At 45.2% G+C, this 17,466-nt stretch overlaps 1 protein-coding gene across 8 annotated transcripts in view; it reads right to left on the reverse strand.

The window, feature by feature from the left end:
• Positions 1–17,466, reverse strand: part of Fhod3 (formin homology 2 domain containing 3) — a 412,004-nt gene that overhangs the window by 100,763 nt on the left and 293,775 nt on the right. Inside the window, exons 11-12 of one of the 8 annotated variants that reach the window (XM_050134860.1) lie at positions 5,752–5,844; positions 3,219–3,560 (exon numbers count right to left, since the gene is read on the reverse strand). The exons of the other annotated variants lie outside the window; for them this stretch is intronic. Coding sequence (XP_049990817.1) covers positions 3,219–3,560; positions 5,752–5,844 — 435 coding nt within the window. The remainder of the gene's footprint in view (positions 1–3,218; positions 3,561–5,751; positions 5,845–17,466) is intronic. 8 annotated transcript variants of the gene reach the window in all.

Consider the following 17,466-nt stretch of genomic DNA (forward strand, 5'->3'; position numbering starts at 1 on the left):
TCCCAGCTGCCTGAACACTGGCTTGCTACTCATGCCACTGAAATTCACCCTCAAACTGCTTGTGGACATCCTGCTGAATGTTTTCATGGGATCATGTTGCTGAAATTCTGTTTAAATGATGTTATGGAGATAGACCATGCACGGTGTGTTTTCCCCTCCTTTGGTTTTCCTAATGGCCAAGTAATTAATTCAAGTGCCTCAGAGCCTGCCCAATTTTGGCTTCTCAGTTTCAACCAAACTTACCGGATCATAATTCACTATTCAGCATTTTTGTGTGTGAGGAGGGAGGGTTCATTATAATGACTAATGGGTTGGTCTCTATTACAACCTATTCAATTGCAGGAAGCTAGTGAGTAGCCAGATCTGTGGCCATACAGACCCACAAAAACCACAACAACTGGACATCCATCAGAAAGCCAAACCCCCACCGACAATACTGAGAGTCTTCTCAGATGAAGAACCGGCTTCACTTAGTTAAATACGCAGCCTTCCCTCAGCAGCGTGTGACTGGGTTTTACAACACTCAAACACAGACAGCTGAGTAATTTACAGGTTCCTGTTATTCTCATTCCCAAGGATTACTCGCACTAACGAAGCTTAGAAGAACCAAGGACCCAGAAAAGAGCCTTCAGGTGCTGACATCACTCCCAGGAAGTACAGAATCGCCACAAAAAGCTAATCCCTTGCTGGGAAAGCTGAGGTTGCCAGTAATGTCTTCCAGGCTGACCCAGCTAGCTCTTAACATGCATACAGATACTCTCTGGGAGGGTGGAAGGTTCATTCTGGACTCACTGAGCTAAAAAATTGTGTGCAAGGCACAACAATGTCAGAATTTGGGACTTAGGAGAGACCTATAGGGAGCCCAGCATTCTGAGCAAGACAAACCAGGTCTTAAATGTGGTCTAAGTATGGCTTCTTCTTCAGGTGGCTCCACCTGAGCTGCTCTAAGGGCCCCCTTCTCCAGTAAGCCTCTCCTCCCACCATGGCCTCCCAATCTTAGAAAGGTGAAGAAACACCCTCCAGCAGGCTGAATCCATGTGTGCCTGGCAGTGGTGGTTTGAAAAAAAAAAATGGCCCCTAAAGGGAGTGGCACTATTAAGAGATGTGGCCTTGTTGGAGTAGGTGTGACCTCGTTGGAGGAAGTGTGTCACTGTGGGGTTGGACACTGAGGTCTCCTATGCTCAAACTATGCCCAATGCCACAGTTTACTTCCTGTTGTCTTTGGATCAAGATATAAAACTCTCATCTCTGTCTCCAACATCATGTCTGCCTGCATGCCACCATGACAAACCATGATGATAATAGACTGAACCTCTGAACTGTAAGCCAGTCCAGTTAAATGTTTTCCTTTATAAGAGTTGCCATGGTCACAGTGTCTCATCACAGCAATAGTAAGGCCTACCTAAGACACTGGCAAACCTTAAAGGTGCCAATGAAAGGGACATTTCAAGATTCTTTTAGACTGTATGTAACCCAGAGGGGTTACCAGTCATAAATTAATCCTTCAGCTATCAGATAGGAGGTCTAATCACCCTAGAAGACTGGCCATTTCATGGTGGGAAGAGCTGCCTCTTGGTTAAGTTTTATAAGGTTCTATTTAGAACAAAGTTAAAATTCTTGCCAGTCCCAACATCACAAGCTTTGGTAAACATTTCACCCTTGTAGACAAGACTCTGTCTGAAGACTGACAGGGGTGTTGCTAACCCAGGAGAGTATGGAACCATAGGGGGACAACTTACAGAGGAGAACCTGACTCTGGGACAGGCTTCCTAGTACTGTAACTACCTCTTGCTGCACACAGGTTGACTCGGGCCAAGTTACTAAGTCTCTCAGCCTCAGCTTCCTTACCTGAAATAGTGATATAGTGATATAAACTGTTTCTTTCTTTTCTTTTCTTTTTTTTCTGGCTTTTAAAGACAGGGTTTCTCTGTAGTTTTAGAGCCTGTCCTGGAACTAGCTCTTGTAGACCAGGCTGGCTTCAAACTCACAGAGATATGCCTGCCTCTGCCTCCTGAGTGCTGGGATTAAAGGCATGTGCCACCACCGCCCGGCTTACCACCTCTTTCTTAAGGATCAAGTCATACTTTGAAGTTCCAACTTCATGGGAGATAGAGAGCCTGGCCCATAATAAATGCATAGCAAAGTTTGCTCTCTTATTATTACTCCAATATTCTAACACAAGCAATGACTGTGGATACAGACTGCAGAAATACAAGATTTTACATATATTATGTTAAAAGAAATATATTATTAGAATGGATTTTACCCATCTAGTTAACCACTTCAAAGGTAATTATTTGGAGCTAGTGAGATGATTCAGTGGGGGAAGGCCCTTGCTGCCAAACCTGATGACCTGAGTCTGTTCTCCAGGACTCACAGGAAGGAGAGAACCAAAGTTCACAACCTGCCCTTTGACCTTCCACACATGCCCCACCCAATAAATGAATGCAATAAAAAAAATTTTAAAAATAGAATACAGCCATTAGAAAAATGAAAATGTGTACAAGTATCACCCACTCTGCACGTGAGCAGCACACCTGCCTGAAGCAGCAGTAAAGGCAGTGAGGTGCATGGCAGCAAGCCACAGTTACACTTCCCCTGTGCAGTCTGGCTCTGCACGCCTCCCTTCAACCTGCCACCCTGACAATTTCTTATTCCAGTACTGGAGGGTTCATAAGCACATAATGCGAGCATCTCAAGACTCCGGGAGTGGGTACAATCTACAATTCTATAGCATTAGCAGCCTTAGGAAACACAAACGCATATGCCAGAAAACAAAGCAGTAGGCGACAGGAAAGATAAAGAACAGATGGGGAAAGACCAGAAGTCAGGCTTTGCAGCAGCAGTCAGCGAGAGGGCATGTGGGAGACAAGAGCGGCACTCTGGCCATGCTACAGAAAGAGAGTGCAACACTCCCCGCACCTTGCAGCTCAGAAAGTTTATGCTGAGTGATGGGGTGGACACAAGAGATCCTGATAGAGTGTAGTCTAAAAGCCATTATTAGTAGTCACACTAAAATCAGATGCTCCTTAGTTCACACAGGTGACTTTCTCTTTTTCATCTCACTGTGCCCGTTAAGTCAGTGATCAGAGTTAGTTCAGCCCCAGTGCCTCTGTATCTGAGTGAATCCACACAAGACAAGCATGGGACACAGGCCCTCAGTTGTGTCTTCGTCCCTGGGTTAGTCACACACAGGCCTCAACTGCGGGCCAATCTACCTGTTTTCTGTCTGAGAGTCTCCTCCCTTGTCCTTGGTGAGGAAAGGTGAATCTTCAAAGTCATAGGAGAAGAGATGGAAGGGGCTGTGGGGCACGTAGGGCAGCTTGTCTCTGGGCGGAGACACCTTTAGTGTGCTGGAGGGCCGAGGAGCCAAGCCAGGGCTGGGAGGTGGCAAAAGAGCGGGCCGGCTGGCCTCAGACCCAGAGGCCCCACCAGACACGGGGGTCCGTGCTGCTGTGCTGGCTGGAGGGTGCCTCCCCTGTGAAGTGGTGGGGAGTGCAGAACTCTCTGCATCAGCATCCTTCCCAAGAGAGCTGTGCCTGGAGACAGAGCTGGCCTTGCTGTTGGCCCAGAAAGGCCAGGTGGAGAGAGAGAAAGAGATTGGAGAGAGAGTGAGCAAAGGTTAGGAAAAGGAGAAAGACTGGGGAAGCCTCACTGTGCGGTGGCTGCACGTGTCCAGTCATGTGTTTCTTGAGACACAGGAAGCATCCACCAGCAGAAACATCCACGTGCCCAGTCACCCCTGAGTACGAGTGTGTCTCTGGGCAGACAAGGGCTCTAGCAGGCTCTTCTGTGCCCACTTTCTAATCCTTCCCTGTTTCTCTTCTGGGTACTCTAGCTGAGTGTGCTTTAGTAATGGCTTTCAGAGCTCTTTCCAATCTAGACATAGACATGAGAAAAGGGGAAGCAAGGAATATACCATGCTAAAGAGAGGCAACGACATAAGGAAGACTAATTCTGCCCCTTTCTTTTTCCAGGGCCTAACAATAGACCCTCAATAGCTGGGCTCCTCCAGTCAGGTCTACAGCTACCGTGGCATGCTGCCATCCCCAATCAGGGCATCACAGGAACTTGATTGTGTCATGGTACAAGATGTAGATATACAAATTTGTTATGTGGCTGTCTTAAATATATTCAGTGTTTTTCAATGAAATCAATTTTAAATTAAAAAATACATCCAGAGGACTGGAGCTAGACATTTGAAAATGTTAACACATTTATAATGTAAGAACCTAAGTAAAATTGCATGTTTGAAAACCGTAGTCCCTTCTCTCAGACAACCTGATTGGCAGCCATGCAGGTTTGGGAATAGAAGGTAAACTGCTTCCTTTCTGGGATCAAACTCCTATTTGCAACAGGAGCAGCACTGAAGAGCATCTTTCCCAACGAGATTCCTCCATCTATTCTGTAGATACCGAACCTTTGGGTTCAAGGTTTCTGGGACAGAGCATGCACTGTTGAACACATCCAAAGGCATTCCAGTGTGCTTACAGAGTCTACATAATTCCCCATGGCTCATTTTCATGCTAAGGTGGGACTGTCAAACCTATCCCATTCCCAGGTCCCCAACTGACCCATCACTACCCACATCATAAGGCAGGGCTGTTTCCTGCTGATCCTCCTTCCTCTCTCATTTCAAAATGTGTGACTAGTTCTCCATCATCGGCTTTTTGCTTTCTACTTTCTGTGCTGGCTGGCTCCTCTGCAGGCCTTCCCAAAAGGGGAAGGAAAGCACTGTTTTGTCAATTTCCACAGGCTTCTATAATTCTTAGGAACAGGAGGGCGACTTAGTATGAAATCAGGCCTTTTATGAGTATGGAGAACAAGATAGGTCAAGTGTCCTGCTAAGTACCCTGAACTTTGAAGTTGGGAAGAGACACATTTCACTCTAACAACACATTCCTGAGTAAAAACATCATTTTGTAGTGACAATCAATTAAGTGAAGAAAATTATTCAAGTCCAAAACCATTTTTTGAATAGTGGAAGATGTAGTTACTTGTGGGCATTCTTGCTTATAAAATGATTTGAGATAAATACCCATAAAATCTAAGGCATCTGGGAGGGGTTTACTGTGCCCTGCGGGCTCTTCTGTGCCCACTTTCTGCACCCTCACTGTTTCTCTTCGGGGTACGCTGGGCGGGGACAGAATAGGCTGTACCCAGGCAAGCGGATGATGGCAAGCTCTCTGGAAGGTTGTAGGCCTGTTAGGTGTCCTGGCTATAAACATGAACACTGGGTAAGTTTTCTGTGCTACATAAAATAAAAACTATTGCCTTCCACTTGTATAAAATAATATTTGAATTAGTATAGCAAAGCAGTTCCCACAGATATTAGCTGTACTAGCAAAATTAGGAAGGGGGAAACGTAGAATTCTTACTGTGGTTCTTCCTGGAAAGATCTTAACCTCCGAAGAGGAAATAAGTCTTCCAGTCACCACCAATCTGGTTGAGCAAATGCCTTGGTGATGGAGGGAGGGATGCTCAGGAAAACCAATTGTGTGATTTTGTCCCCGCCCCCTATAAATAGTGGTCATGGTCATACAGGGAGGATTTGAGTGAAGAGTGCAGGCCTCAGATGAAAGTGTGTTCAGGCATTTCTACAAAAGTGCTCATTCTGCGGCTGTGCACCAGGATGTGAGCGCTGGCCCTTGGGAGCTCATTAAGGACAGGAGATCATGAAGCGGCGGCAGCAAAGGTCTAGAAGGAAGGACCCTCTGATTTTTGATATGAGGTGGGTCTAGCCCTCAGTACCTGTTCTTGCCCTGACATTGGGCATCGTCCTCTCTCTCCTCCTCTGAATTGGGCTCCGTAATTGGCTCTTCTTCTTCCTCCTCCTCCTCATCCCTGAGATAAGACCAGGAGAAAAGAAACACACAGAAACAAGATGGAAAAGCGAGATGGATAGCACGAACAGGACGCCAAAGCACAGAAACACATCGGAGTGAAAGCAGAAGGTCTCACAGACCATTAGCATAGCCTGTGTGGTTCTAAGGGACCTTCAGTGTGGGGAGGAGATGATGCAACCCATAAGAAGACTTCTTTGTCATCACAATGAATGCCATTACCCTGAGCCCTTCACATACAATCCAGAGAAGCTTCCTGCCTGGGGAGGACCTTCCGTGTGGCTTATCACACTTCAGTGAGTCACCTGGTCAATGTTCCTCGTGATGCAAGCTCCTGCTGCAAACACAGTCGGCTTCACTGAGAGGCTGACCATCGCGTGTGGACTAGTGTCTATGGTGGCGCACCGGTCTAGAAGGATATGCCCTGCAGTTCAGTGAGTGCTCTATACTCATCCCCTATTTCAAAGATGTATTTAACACCACCTCTGAGATTTCTCCTAATCTCTTCAGGAATTGACTAGCTATGGGGATAGCTTGAGTCTGGAGCTGTCTGTAACTTCTGAGTTACAAGGAACAATCAATTGCTGGGCATGGGGGCACATACCTGTCATCCCAGCACTCAAGAGGCAGAGGCAAGTTCAAGGACAAGCTGGTTCATATAGTGAGTTTCCAGTCAGCCAGAGCTATATACTAAGACACTGCTTCAAAGAAAAGAACCCCATCGAAATGCACACAGAAGAGCAAAGGCAAGGAGAAAAGAAAGCAGTTCTCTGGTGACTTTGACACCTGTACCCAACAGCTCTCACAGATGGAGGATGCTGTGGTTCTAAAAGGGGCCCCACCAGTCCCATTTTGAACTCTTGCTCCCCGTTTGATGGTTTATCTGGGGAAGCCAGGCTTACGTAGTAGGTGGGTCAGGAGGGGTGGCTCTGGAAGGTGACTGTGGAGCCCAGGCCCTGGTTCCCGCCACCTTTCTATGTCCCCATCTGCAATGGTATGAAAAGTTCTCTTTTATTGAATTTTTTCCACACAATTTGGAGTTATGATTATAAGTTCCTTTGACACTTATGTCTTGTTATCTCTCTGCTCTGTGTATTGTTTTTGAATTTACTTTGTGAGGTCTTTTTTATGAGCAAAATTCTTAGTAAGATCCAGTTCATCTTTGGTGGTTAGTGCTTTTTACATTTTGTGTTTTTTTTCTTTTTCTCACATCAAACCTTCGTTTTATTAAGTATTTTTCATTCACTTGTTAAGATGACCACATCATTTTCCCTTTTTTTTTTCTGGAAAAAAAAATCTAACAAACCACAAAGACTGATGTTTTAAAACCATCAAGTCAACCTTGCATACAATAAACACAACTCTGTTGCCATATGTTTGTGACTGGTCAGATATGGCAGGAAGAAAGATTGTGGCACAGCCACATGCAAGGGATGTGTCCGAGTACCTGTTAGGTGCCTCTCTCACAAAGACAGAGACCAGCGGACAGCGGGGCAGCAGCCTTCCTGCAGTGCCAAAGGCCCAGACGAGCACAGCCCATCTGCCTGCCAAGCCTGCACAGCCCGGGCTCACACGCCACGGCTCACCACTGGTTCCTTTCTCCTTCCCCTGCTCCCACAGCACCACGCTCACTATCCACAGTTGCTAGCTGGAGGTCATCATCCCTCAGCTTGATGGAGAATTTGCCAGAGATGTGGCTTCTGGTCTACTCTGAATTCCATCGGTCTCGCTGATCTAATGGGCTTCTTCTTTGTAACAACAGAGCCTCCCCCTCCAAAACTACCTGAGTCCATATACACTCACAGGTAGAGCCAGGGAGGTTGTGAAGCCAGGCTGCCTGCCTTTGCTCTCTCTACCTTGACCACTTCTGAGCAATGCTACCCGTGGGCCTCAATTTCCTTGTTCCTTTATGCAGTGATAGTGACCGCCTCCTAAGAGAGTCGTGATGTAATGAAAAATACATTGGAAAGTTTTGAGGACAGTACAGGTTAGAACTACTTGCCGTCATTGCCACCAGCAACACTGGCCAATCATCACCATCATTGTCATCATCTCCTCTCCCTTCTCCTCCTCGTCCTCTGAGGAAAACTCTAACCTCCCTACTGATGCAGACTCAGAGCTATGAGATTCGCAAAGAGAGGAGGCACAACACACTGCTAAGCATTCTCCCCTATCACCAGCAGCAAGCTCCCATCTCTGCTGGCTCTGCCCTTGGAGTCTTCTCTCCCCGACGACCTCTGCAGATGACTTCCCTGACATAAATGCCATGCTGCCTCCTTAGATCCCATCACACAACCAACCATCGCACAGCACAAGTGATGTAACCTTGCAATCACAATGGCAGGGCAGGACAAAAGGCAGGTGGCACATTGACACACTGGGAGGCCCACCTCTATGGGAGAAGCACTGGCCTTGTCCCATGATGCCACAGGGTAGAGAAGGAAACATGTCTCCATGACCTTAGACTACCTATGCTGATTTGATTTGGTTTCATTAAGTCTCTGATAAAATAGGCAAACTAAATGATTCCCATGCTAATAATGTTACAGGCTGAAGAAATGGTCCAGATCACGTAGTTTTTTCCAAGCTGGCTTTTCTCCTAAAGCGTGACTGCTCATGGTTGATCCTATTTTGCTACGAAATTCTGGGCGTTTGGCCTCTAGCTTTCAAATGTTTCTTTTATTGGGTTTTGCTATAAAACAAGGCCAGCCTTACCCTATATTCCAGGATGGTCTTGAACTCATGACAATCATGCATCTTTAGCTTTTCAGGTACTATGTTAGTCTCCACACATAGCTTGATTTTGCTTGGTTTCAGATGATGAGGAATTACTCACAGGCACAAGCTTACTATGAATTTGTCTGTATTTTCCTTTATACAAAAAATAACTCCAGATTTGTGTCCACCTTACCCCCACCCATGCTGGAAAAGCCAGGAACCCACAGCCTGTTCAGTTCTGCAGGACATAGTTTCCACCATAGTCAATTTAACTTTCCCAAATCTGCATCTCAGGGTAATGGCATGTCTCTTAGATTCCAAGCACAAACAGAGGATAATGAATATTGCCAAGCTGTTTCAAAATCACAGTGCAAACTTTCACAGAATAAAGGTGGACAAAAACAGACGAACTCACTTAGGAAGATACATACCAGGTGTGCATGTATGAAAACGGCATGGTGAACCCTCATATCAGGTGTACATATATGAAAATAGCATGGTGAACCCTTTCATATCAGGTGTGCATGTATGAAAATGGCATGGTGAACCCTCTCAGATCAGGTGTGCATGTATGAAAACGGCATGGTGAACCCTCTCGGATCAGGCGTGCATGTATGAAAACGGCATGGTGAACCCTCTCGGATCAGGCGTGCATGTATGAAAATGTCAACTATAAGGAAAGATACAGTAACTATACACCTAAAGGTACAAAGCACAACGATGAAGGAGGGCAAGATCATCACCTCTGGTAAACTATAAAATTCTGTTTTAACCTCTAAGTTGGGGAGCTATACTAACACCATACTGAGACACCATTTCATTTCTGCCATGCAACATTGTCTGACAAAGGAATATAGGCTACCTCCTTCCTCTGCATTGCTGCAGGAAGGTGACGAGGTTAAGCACTTTAACACTGTAGCTATAACTAGCCTATAAACACATTTATGTCCTGACCAAAAGTCCACACTGCTGTACCCTCAGGGAGACATTCTGAACCAAGATGGTCCCTCCCAACCCAAAGGAGACTTTGTCCCACCTGTGTGACTGGGGAGATCCTGGCATCTAGTGGGCAGAAATGGAGGAGTCCCCAACAAGGAACATTAGGTCCAAGGTGTCCACAATGCCCAAGGACCTCAGGGTCCTCAAATATTTGAACACAAGAAAGAACCCAATAATGTTCTCAGCAGCACTGTGTGTCACAGTCCAAAAGTGGAAGTGATTAAAATGTCCACGAAGAGATAACCCAATGAATGGACTATGGTAACGTCCACGCATGGAAAATAAACAAGGAGCAGCTTCCCACGATAACCAGAGCCCATCAGAAGGAGGATGTGCTCGGAGCAAAACAGGCACACAGTATGACATCTATTTTAATCAATTTAAAAAAGCAAATTTGAATAATACTTGCTTAATTACACATTTGTCATAATTTGTCCTAATTATAGGAAACAGAATAACCCAAAAGACAATGACAAAGGCATAGCTAAGCCTGTCACCCCCGGTCTCGGAGTCTAGGGCAACAGGCACGCAGACAGATGTCAGAGAGGAGTGGTATAGAGGCCTGCATCAAGGGAGTCCACATGCATCAATGCAAACCACAGAGATAAGTACACGGCCCAGCACACCTGCAGTTGACCATACCATGTCTCAATGTCAGTGGGCACCTCCATCAGTTTTCCAGGGAGGTCACAGCTTTGCCAATGTTTTTTATGTTAATAAATACTATATAAAGTAAGCCAGACCAGAACCACAGGCCAGTGATGACAGAACCCTGTGAAGCAAAGATGACGACTCTTCTAGTTCCATACGATTAGGGCATCTTATATCACAATTAGATGAAAAACATTTTATTGAGATACTCTGCTGAGCTAAAGACAGAAAGTGCCCCCTCGGGCTTGGTTCTCATGGCTCTGCATTAGCAAATGCTTGACTTGTAGTTTCCACTCTGTCTCCGTGACTCACGCTTCCTGTTAGCATTAAGGTTGTTTCTAGGATACCCAGGGCCCAAGCCTGAAGAGTTCCAATTAGTGTTCTTAATCAGTTACGACAAATATCCGACCAAGTGCAGTGGTGATGTCATTTAAAAACAGAGATTTGCCATCTGCCAAATGGAATTAAAGCTCCCTCAAAAGATCTACACCAGCCAAGTGAAAGAAAGACAGCTGACAGAGTCCAGCTGCGGCTCCAACGTTTCCATGGTGACAACCCAAAGTTAGACAGGAAAGTATTTATTGTCCCTGCAACCTACACCACTCAGAAAAAGCATGGAGCACAGATCAGGAATCCCAAATACACCCCAGAAGCTGGCTGACTGGCTGGCATCTGCAGGCAAAAGCCCTTGATTTTGCTATTTTGATGAGAGTCAAACACTAATGATTCCAGCACGTTCCTGTTGAAAAAATAAGGTTTTGTAATAGGCTAAATTCAATCTGCAGAGGGTAAACATCAACAGGAAGAAACACAATCGGTAGCTGGGGCTGCAGATCTGCTCAGGAGTGAATAGATAAACAGGTGTAAACAGTGAGAGTCACAGGCTAGGAGCCTCTTTCTTTTCTTCTGCACACACCTTAATTTCATGCTAGTAAATTTTTCTCTTAGCCACAGTCGCTAGCTCATTGTTTCCAATGTTCCTAAAGTGTCTAAGAGACCAACCTGAAGGAGGTAGATTACGGTTTTCCAAATGCTTCTAGAAGGCAGCAAGCAGAGTCCCAGGCTGCTAGCCTCAGAGGACCTGCCTCAGGTATGGCTTCAATCTATCTAAATTCTTGGTCCACCCAAGGCTCTCTTCTATCACACCTGAAAGAACACGTCACAGCCAAGTGGGAACCTCTTTTTCTGGCCCGTGTCACTGAGGAAATGAAACACATGACCACAATCTATCTTCTACCAATGACACATCAGACATGTACCTTCTCTGGACAGGCTTGCTTTTAAGTCAATCATAGGTTGAGCATCCCCCCTGAAAGTGAGAACTCTGAAACCCTCAAAACCTGAAACTTTCTGAGTACTGGCAGTTTATTATAAGTGGAAACTCCAAATCTGATGTCATGTGATAGATTTCAATCAGAACACAGGCACCAAAACTGTCTTCACGTTAGGTGTTTGCAGTAGACACAGAACTGCAGTGAGCTTCATGCTTAGACTTGGGTCAGGTGCTTAAGGCAGCTCACCATGTGTTCTCAAAGCATTATGGGTAAGGATAGGTGACCTCTCTAATGGCATTCTCCTGTGCTTTCTGCTTTCTCAGGCTTTCCATCAATGAGGAGTATAATTCATGACGCATGAACTTATTCTGTCTCTTAGATATGAACAAGACAGGGTACTGTGTGTTTAGAAGCAGATATCAAGTATAACTACCACAAGGAAGCCCGAAGGTGCTTTGGAGCTTCAGTGTGAAGTAAGATCCGTTCGATGTGTGACCCTGTTTGATTCTACAGCTAATTGCCCTTTCATGTGCTTTGATTGAACATTCCACAATCAGCTTTTAATACGGTAATCATGTAGATTGGTGTGTAGAGATAAACCCCAAATCCTGCTTGGCAGCCAGGCTTCTTCCCAGCAACCTCATTTCTGTTTTCTGTCCCCAGTTATGCCCACTAAATTGCCAGCGGTAACCACTGGAGTTGTGTGGCTAGCAGTGGCTTTCTCCATTATTCTCCATCTGCTGGCGGAAACAGCCATGAGGAAATGAATCGTCTATAAAGGAGGTAACAGCAAGACCTCTAAAAAGCAAGAGCCAGAACTATCTACAAAGATTATCACTCATGATCTGAAGTTCCATAGGGGAGGGAGGGGGAGGGAGATGTAGAGAGGCTGAGAGGGGAAGGAGGAGGGGAGGAGGGAAGGGACACAGATAAAGAGAGGAGACAAAGAGACAGAAGCTACACCATGTTAAGGATGCTACAAGGTCAAATGAGTGAACCTCAAGATTATGAACAGGTAACATGCTGCAGACTAGAGCCAAATTATCTTGAACTATTTTCAGTCCATTTGAAAACTATGTACTATTCACCCCTGGGTGCTACCTAACACCCTTGTGGCCATTGCAGCTATACAATGTATTCTTAGCAGACCAATAAAGATCAAAGCTAATTTGTCATAATTCAGATAGCATCTGAAACCCATAGCTATGAACATTTTGATTTATGACTTCCTAAATACTATTGTTGATATTAAGAGTGGCGGGGCTGCGTCCCCGGCACCCGGCCGCCCGCATGGCTAGCTTATGCCCAGAAATAATTACATGGAAACTGTATTCTTTCAAACACTGCCTGGCCCAGCTAGTTCCAGCTTCTTATTGGCTAGCTCTTACATATTGTTCTAACCCATCTCCAATATTCTGTGTAGCCCACGAGCTGGCTTACCAGGGAGGATCTTAACCTGCATCTGTCTGGAGCGGGAGAATCATGGCGACTCCTTCACTAAGCTTCTTTTTCCCAGCATTCTCTTCTGTCTACTCCGCCTACCTAATTTTCTGTCCTATGAGGGCCGAGGCAGTTTCTTTATTATAATTAACCAATGTCCTTCCTCCATCATTTCCCCTTTTTCTGTTTGGATATAAATAATTTGCATTGGTATGGATTTTACAGTCAATTTTGTTATATGTATATGTATTTCTGATCTTGATTAAGGTATTGTGATTGTGTAGTTCATTTAAAAATGTACTGTATAATTAGGAAATATAGGTTGTTAATGGATAATAGTCAAGCTTGTAGTCATGTTAGTTAGATTTTCTAGATATATAGAGATATCTTTCAGTTAGATAGGCATTCTTCATATCTTTCAAAGACTGCAGAATATGGCATTTTAAATGTTTTAATAACTTAGGGCTTTCCATGACAATGAGACACGTCTGCTCCTGGCAGCACCAATCTACTTCAAGAGGAAGATGGGCATCGAAGAGGATCTTTATGGAGTTTGATAGCCATTTGGGCAAGAAACTGTTCTTGCCTGGACTGTTGCATAAACTGGACACAGAGAACCCGCAGAGAGAAGACTGCTGAACTTGCCTAAAGGTGAGATGGTCTTTCAGGGTTCCTGACTCATGAAAGAGTCTGCAAGACATTCTGCAGGACACAGCAGATAGTGACTGAACTGTCTTTGGAATTTCCTGCTTGATGAAAATGTCTGCTGGATACTATGGGCCTGAAGGCCGAAGATGGATGCCCCAACGGTACAGAGGAACTTTGGGTGACTGTTCAGGCAGCGAAATGTCTCTGTCATTTCTAGAGTTTTGGATTTCTTGTTTACTTAAGTATTATTATATCCTTCTGGAGTCTTTGATGGAGCTGAAGAATGAATAGTTATAGTTTTCCTTAGTTATGATAAGAGATAAAATAGATATAAATATTGTAACTGTAATTCTTGCTTGATAACTGTTTTGTTATATGTAATTTTACTATGTTAAAATGAAAGCCTTCCTTTTTGTTTAAACAGAAAAAGGGGAAATGATGGAGGAAGGACATTGGTTAATTATAATAAAGAAACTGCCTCGGCCCTCATAGGACAGAAAATTAGGTAGGCGGAGTAGACAGAAGAGAATGCTGGGAAAAAGAAGCTTAGTGAAGGAGTCGCCATGATTCTCCCGCTCCAGACAGATGCAGGTTAAGATCCTCCCTGGTAAGCCAGCTCGTGGGCTACACAGAATATTAGAAATGGGTTAAAACAATATGTTAGAGCTAGCCAATGAGAAGCTGGAACTAGCCGGGCCAGGCAGTGTTTGAAAGAATACAGTTTCCATGTAATTATTTCTGGGCATAAGCTAGCCATGCGGGCGGCCGGGTGCCGGGGACGCAGCCCTGCCACTTCTATTGCAACATACTATAACTAATAAACTCTCATGTGACTACTTTCATAGATGAGCATAATATTTGGGGAGATCTAAAGCGATATTCCTGGGCCGTGATCATTCATATTTGGCTCCGGAATGACATATCATATTCCAATTGCTATGAGAACTGTTTTGTGTTGACATACCCAAGGACCACTTGATGTTTAATCTCAATTTTCAGCTTGATTAGAATGAGAAATGCTTCAGAGACTGGTGAGGCTCACCTCTGGTTGTGTGTGTTGAGAGCATTTCCTGAGAGAATTAGCTGAATGAGGAAAACTGATCCTGACCATGGATGGAACCATTCTATAGGCTCAGATGGAATAGAGAGTTGGGAAAGAGAAAGCCCACCAGTGAAGAAATTTTCTCTTTGCTCCCTGTTCATTCAGGAGGTGAGCTTCTTTGCTCAGCCATGAAGGGCAGACCCTCTGGAACTATGACCCAAATCTCTCCTCCCTTAAATGGTTCAGCTCAGATGTTTGGTTATAGCAATGAAACGCTAACAGAGAACTCAGTGCACATTGCTGACTCTCACTGGGCCTCAGGGTTAGGCTCACTGTAGTCCTTTCCCCAACATATGCTCCCCAAGACTCTCCAGGAGCAATGGCCACCTCAGACTAGTGATTTACACCATTGAGAGATGTTTGAAAGCACAGAGGCTCAGGTCTTGCTTTTGCAAATCTTATCCAAGGGTTAGGCTTGACCATGGAATATTAAAGGGTTCAGAAACATTGCCCTGGGTCCAAGATACCACTGTTTTCCAGAAGTTTTGTCTCAATAGCTTTCACCTGGGCTCCCATTGCTACTCTCCCTGACCTCCAACCTAATTCCTATCAGGAAGATGGGCATTGCTTCAAATATGCATGGCCAGCATGGCTGAACTCACATACCAAATAATTACCAGATGTCATGTTAGGAGTTCCAAGGCCTTGCATGTCTCAACCTGCTTGCAACATGAGCTCATCTCCTGCCACTTCTGCCTCCCTCCACATTCTACAGTCTTGCCTTTTCAGCTGCCTAGAGAACACTAGGCACACCAAGCCCTCCTCCCCATTTCCTACTGAACATAGTGTTCCCGTGGCCTGAAGAGGTCTTCTCATTCTTACCCCTCAAGACTCATTGCTTCTTATCCTTTCCTGGACCACTACTATCTGACTATTCTCTTTTCTAAAAGAATTTTTACATTAATATTTAATTCTAGGATGTGATAGTCTTTTTGAGGGTGTGTAATATTAGTAACAAAAGGTAAGTACTCTTTTATCAGAAATACTGGTATGAATTTAGTGAATAAATGCCTGAACTTAAAAAAATTGACATTGAGCGTGGTGGTGCACACTTGTTGCTCCAGGAGGGAACTGAGAGGCAGAGGAAGATGAACCAACAGTCAAGAATCACAAGGCCAGTTTTGACTCCATGAGCCCTAGCTTCAAAGAAACACAAACCAATGAAGCATAATGTACAAATGTTTAACACCTGATAATTGGCAAGTGTGCTGGTCTTTCCAGCGTCAGGCATTTCTTGCAATGGTACCTGCACCTATCATGCAACACTCCATGGCACACAGGTAGCTACAACAGTGGTTCTTTGCTTCCACTGTTGATATTGCAATGGCTGCCCTGCACACTTCTTCAGGTTCTCCCCGAGAGCCCATGCTTGTTTCTGCCTTGCCCTCTTCCACACAGCTCATCGCTCCCCTTCCAAAGCCTAGCTCACCAAACTCAGTCACGAAAGGCAAAGCTCAGAATGCATGCTACTGCTGAGTGTTCTTGCAAGGCTGCTCAGCCAAAGCAGGCAGTTTGGGCTTCTCTAGTGGAGGCTCCTTGCTCATCTGCTTGGTGACAAAAGCTCTCAGGTTGCAGACAAGTCCTAAAGCACAAACAATACCAGGTCAGGGGCAATTGATAATTTTCTTTTTCTGACATCATGATTCAAATTGTCCCCCTTCAACTGAGAAAGCAAATTTGCAAAAATGGTCCTAAATTTAAGAAGTGTAGGAAAAGAAAATGGCTTCTCAAGTCTCACAAGCATCTGCTTCCCTTTCAGTAGACTTGCCCATGGCATGCGGCCATGCCAGGATGTCTGCTCCCCAACCTTGCCCTGTCCTGCCCGTGGATCTGTGGGGGAGAAGTGCCAGCAAGCAGCAGGCCCGGACTAGCCACTTCCTCCAGAGGGCTCCTCTCTAGTCACCTTTAAATCCCATGTTTATAAAACCAAAACCGCATGGCAGGAGCAAAGAGCTCAGGAATGAATTGCTGTCTCGGGCAATGTGGATTCTGTCACCAAGCCTTCCCAAAGTTCCTAGAATTGCCTCTGGCCCCTACTGAGACACTATGTCCTTAGGAAGTAGCTTTCTTAGGATAACAAAGGCAGTCACCTTCCAAAAGGTACCAGAGACCCCTGAGCTCTAAAGGGCATGGTCTGGGGGTACAGGGGCAGGTCCCCTGCTCTGGGCTTGGTTCTACTGTGTGACCTCTCTGCAGCTGTTTACTGACTCTTCTTACTTAAGCTCTGAACTGGGTGCCTATGTAAGACAGTTCCCATAGTTCACCTGTCTTCCAGTCAGCCTCCGAAACAGGTTCTGTTAGGGCACTGAGAGGCCAATGACAATCCCAGGGACCTCTGGCACTAAATTGGGATTAAACCCAAGAGTCTAACCTTAGTATCATGGGCCTAACAGCTATGACATGCTACCTCTGCTTAGGACAAGCAGCTGAAGAAAATGCCTCTTTTCCTTACTGACTGGATGAAGCCACTTAGCCTCCCTGCCTTCTTCTCCCCCTGAATTCTAGCCGCTCTTATGCCCGTACTCACATGCATGAAGAGCCCACCAGCTCACCCACCTCTACTGCCAATCACTCTCCTTCTCCATTCTGCTATAAAGCCCTGCATCTACCAGGAAGCAAAGACATGCAACGGATATCAGTGACACCAGAAGCCACACCTGGACCACAGTTATGGCCCATGTCCATTCTGATACATCTCTCATAATGATGACCTCATTTTGAAATAGAAAACTGTTTTCAGCATGAGAATGGTGTTTACATAACTGATACCATCTCTTGGGAATATGGAGTG

Source organism: Alexandromys fortis, unplaced genomic scaffold (genome assembly GCF_014885135.2).
Source record: "Alexandromys fortis isolate MF-2015 unplaced genomic scaffold, M_Fortis_MF-2015_v1.1 scaffold_25, whole genome shotgun sequence".
NCBI classification, from domain to species: Eukaryota; Metazoa; Chordata; class Mammalia; order Rodentia; family Cricetidae; genus Alexandromys; species Alexandromys fortis.